Source organism: Anopheles marshallii, chromosome 2 (genome assembly GCF_943734725.1).
Source record: "Anopheles marshallii chromosome 2, idAnoMarsDA_429_01, whole genome shotgun sequence".
NCBI lineage: Eukaryota > Metazoa > Arthropoda > Insecta > Diptera > Culicidae > Anopheles > Anopheles marshallii.
The window spans coordinates 62,643,264-62,647,212 of record NC_071326.1 but is presented as its reverse complement, the minus strand read 5'-3'; the positions used below and the strand labels follow the sequence as shown (position 1 = coordinate 62,647,212).

General features: G+C 41.7%; 1 protein-coding gene across 1 annotated transcript; it reads right to left on the bottom strand.

Annotated features, from left to right (window-relative positions):
- Positions 1-1,166: 1,166 nt before the first annotated feature.
- On the bottom strand, positions 1,167-2,676 carry LOC128707209 (bifunctional peptidase and arginyl-hydroxylase JMJD5). The gene is given in 5 exon segments (XM_053802159.1): positions 1,167-1,424; positions 1,489-1,909; positions 1,945-2,098; positions 2,160-2,325; positions 2,389-2,676. Coding segments are annotated over 5 exon segments (1,287 nt in total).
- Between the last annotated feature and the right edge of the window lie 1,273 nt (positions 2,677-3,949).

Genomic DNA, 3,949 nt, shown 5'->3' with positions numbered 1-3,949 from the left:
TTCGTCGGCCTCGTTCGGTATTTCGCTACAGAGAAATGTGCGTGCAGGTTTGTGTATGTGTATTTTGGAACTGTGCCCGTCAGCCACGTCTGATTTCACCAGTGCTCATCGGCACAATTTTTGCGCGCCACATTCAATTTACCGTTGACCAAACCGAACCACGTTTTCGGAAAACGTCACAAGCCGCGGTTTCAACTGTTTCGAGCACAATGTACAGCGAGGGAAGTAGGAATAACAAATATTCACAAACACGCCGTACAAAGCGATCTGTAGAAATGTATACACTACAATGTATGGTACCCGGTGTACCGGAAATGGATTTTGTTTTTCTTTATGTACGCGTACCACGAGCTTCGACTTAAGTGGGATTAAAGGCGCCAAAAAATACAGTTATCATACGCGCGAAAGTTGCCGTTAGCGTTCGGCAAGGACCGGCACTAGTCGAAATCGTACGGATAGTCTGAAGCTATTGAGCAACGTGCAGGCTTTCACCCCGAAGGCTTTGAGCACACTGAAACACGTTCACGTTGAGAGGAAGATAATTTGTGGCCGAGCAGCAATACCAATAGAACGATGATGTTCGGGCAAATTGTACAGTGTAGGACACAAATGGAGGTGTGCCCTGATGAATGTCTAAATAGTAGTTAACTTCCTTCAATAGTACCATAAGTTGTAATTTACAGTGTGACCAATAGTTATTTTGTTAATTATTTTTCGTAACCGAGTATGCCAGAGATTAGTCAAATTACAAGAAGGGAAAGCCTTGCAATAATTGTACAACACTCAACGTAAGCAGCGTTCAAAATATGGCGTATGCCGTAAACATTCAATAAATAAATAAAAGATTTTTCATGCAACACTCACCGTATGATGGATGTAAAGCTCACAAATATATGCATTTGGACGTTTCTAGTTGGGCACTGTATTTTTTTTTTGTTATCGTGTTGATGTTGTACCACAGCGCATGTGCTTGCCTGTTCCGGTCGGTTTGACTTCGTGAACAGAGCGCTTCCGAAGCAACAGTATATTCGAATACGGTTCTTTCTTTGCTACGTTGGCTATCAACTCATACTATTGTACACAGAGTAGTATGTTGATCAGTATTTATGCTGGCCTTTGGTTTCCTTCGCTTGCATCACGCAGCAGCAAACAGCAATCAGCATAAATCATTCAAACCAAAAGCTAACGGAGAAGCTTGGTGACAGTGATTCGACATAGTGCCACCATTTGGGCGGTATGTAGAGCACTTCACCTCGATGCAGTGTCAATCGGTGGAACGATACCTCACGGGCCAGTGGAAACCTTTCGTAGTCAACCTGACGTGCATCCACCTGTGAGGTGTTACTCAGTATGAAGTGATCATGTGGGTAAAGCTTTTCAGTATCTTCCGGTCGTGCGAGAATGATGATTTTAGCGCCGAAAACCTACCACAAACGAACCCGGTTAATAACATTGCACATGTTTCACGTGGTGGTTCGAATGAACTACCTGACACAGAAGATTATGGCAGGGATCGGTGTGAAGTGGTGAAACAGTGCCTTTTGGGCCAAGCCATGCTTTAATGCGTGGCCGTGCGTCCGTTCGTCCGATGTAGTCAGGAACGGCAATGTCCGCACGGAGTGTTGGAATTTGATCAAACAAATCATGCTGCGCTAGATAGGCTGCACGTTGCTCGCCCGATGTTGAGGAAGTTGTTTCGTTGCACAGATTTTGTTCAACGAAGTCACGAAACTTCATAAGCTTTTGTGACCAGTCATCATTGCTGTACTGCGAACCAAGCTCAATCGGAACTGTCCTTTCTCCTGCAACGTTGAGCAGATAGCTCGGATCGTGCCACCGTTCCATTGCCGGCCAACCGTCGATTATTCCTTTAAGAACGGCTGGCTGCTTCAGATCGTAGCATTGCTGCCTAATAAAAAGATACCCGTATGTTCATTTATAAACTTTTTTCTTTTGCAAAATAATTACCCAAAAAAATCTACCGAAGGACATTGCAGTACGGGAATATTGTTTAAATAGTCTTCAATCGCATTAACGTCTTCTACCTTTGCATTCAACCTCAATCGTTTTCGGGGAGGTTTTTGCTTAACGATTATAGCTAAAAAAAACACAGAACAAATTACTAGCTTTACGAAAGAAAAAGGACGTATGGTACGTACATAAATGGTTCGACAGTGTTGATGCTGTCTCTGTGAGTAAATCGGTAGTACCACTTTTGCATCGAATTTCGATTGAATAGCCAAGCATAAGTCCGAGATCGGCCAGGTATATGCTATCTTTAATTGAATCCACATCACTTGCTGATATCCACAAAGTATAGATGATCTAAAATGTTAAATATTATATAAAAAAAAAACATCATATATTCATTGATTTGTGGTTACCTACCCTTACGTAACTTAAGATAGTAAACAATTCTCTGTCCGCCGGTTCGACTGCATTCCACTGTCCTGTGTGTAAGCGATTATACACAGTATCGTACAGAACACCGATTTTTACTAAATGTGTAGCAATGCTTTTATCATCAGTTTGAGACCGCTTTGAGGAGTTTGAAAATGGTTCTAGCACAGTTGAAAGCACCACATGGTAAAGATGATTTTGTTCCACACATTCTCGATTTAGAATAAATGATTTATCGGAAACTAAAGAAAGTATCGCTTCAACGCACTGTTCCATGATAAAACTTTTGATATTGTTATGATTTGAAGCTCAAAAAAAAACAAACGTCAAATTGCCGTTTCAAGGTTGCCAGCGAAACTAGTTTCATTTTAGAATTGGTAGTTTAGAATAATAAATATTCGTACATATTAACGTTGCACAGAGTGAAAAAAAATCAAAAATCTTTTTTTTGTGTGCTTTTAATTATGCAAATACAATTGAAATCCATATTCATTTCCTTTATAAATTAAATATGTTCCACAGTGTCGTCGAATCGCAGCTTAACCGAGATCTGTCACGAACTGTCACAAGAAGTGCCAAGCCATAAAAAAGAAGCGATTTCAGCAGCAGGCACGCACAGTTCAGTTCGTTGTTAAATATAAAATATAACCGTGAAAAAACTCATTTCACGCATTTTTGTGGTGTGTAGAATATGAATGGTGCCGTAACAATGGTAAGTATAGTGCGTTTTTCACGTTAACGTTGTTTTCGGGTCGTAAAATGATGAACGAAAATTCGGGCACATCCGCAAGTGCAAGGTTGAGAAATCCAATATGGCGGCTACTTTGAGCTTGCGTTTGTTCTGGAGTGGGTTCATAATTGAACCGGGTGTCGATTGTGGGAATTGGTTTTTAAGTTTCTATGCTGGAATAGAGAATCTTTTGTGTTATAATAGCAAACATCTTGCTGAAATGTTGTGACCTCGTTCGTGTAGATTGAAAAGAACTGCATGTAAATATTAATATTCGACGCCTGATTGTCCTTCATCAAGGTCCTTTAATCCTGCTCCTGCTCCTGCTTTAAGTCCTGCTGGGCTGTACAATATAAACCGTGGTGCGCAAAAAGAATTAATCAATATTCATGGATTTTCTCTGACTTTTCATTTTAGGGAAGCAACGAGTACAATTCTGGTAACAACAACAACAACAGCGAAGCCTCACCGGTTCGCGAGGAGTATCGCAAGGAAGCGGAAAGCTCCCCACCCCCAGCCAAGATATCAAAGCGTGATAAAGAACGTGAACGTGATCGCGAACGTCGGGAGCGTCGCGAAAGGGATCGTGACCGGGAAGAACGCGAACGTGGTAAGTTTCTACGGCCTCTGTTGCCGTTTGTATCTGAAATTTGTCTAATAAATGTTTGGCCTCTCCCCCGAATCCATGTTTCGCCCGAGAACCGAACACGAGAGAAACAATCCGCTCGCGGGGGACACACACCACCTGTTGAACGGCCATAAAAGCATGCTTATTGATATACAATTTAATGGTAAAGGATGGTATAGCACGGCTCAATA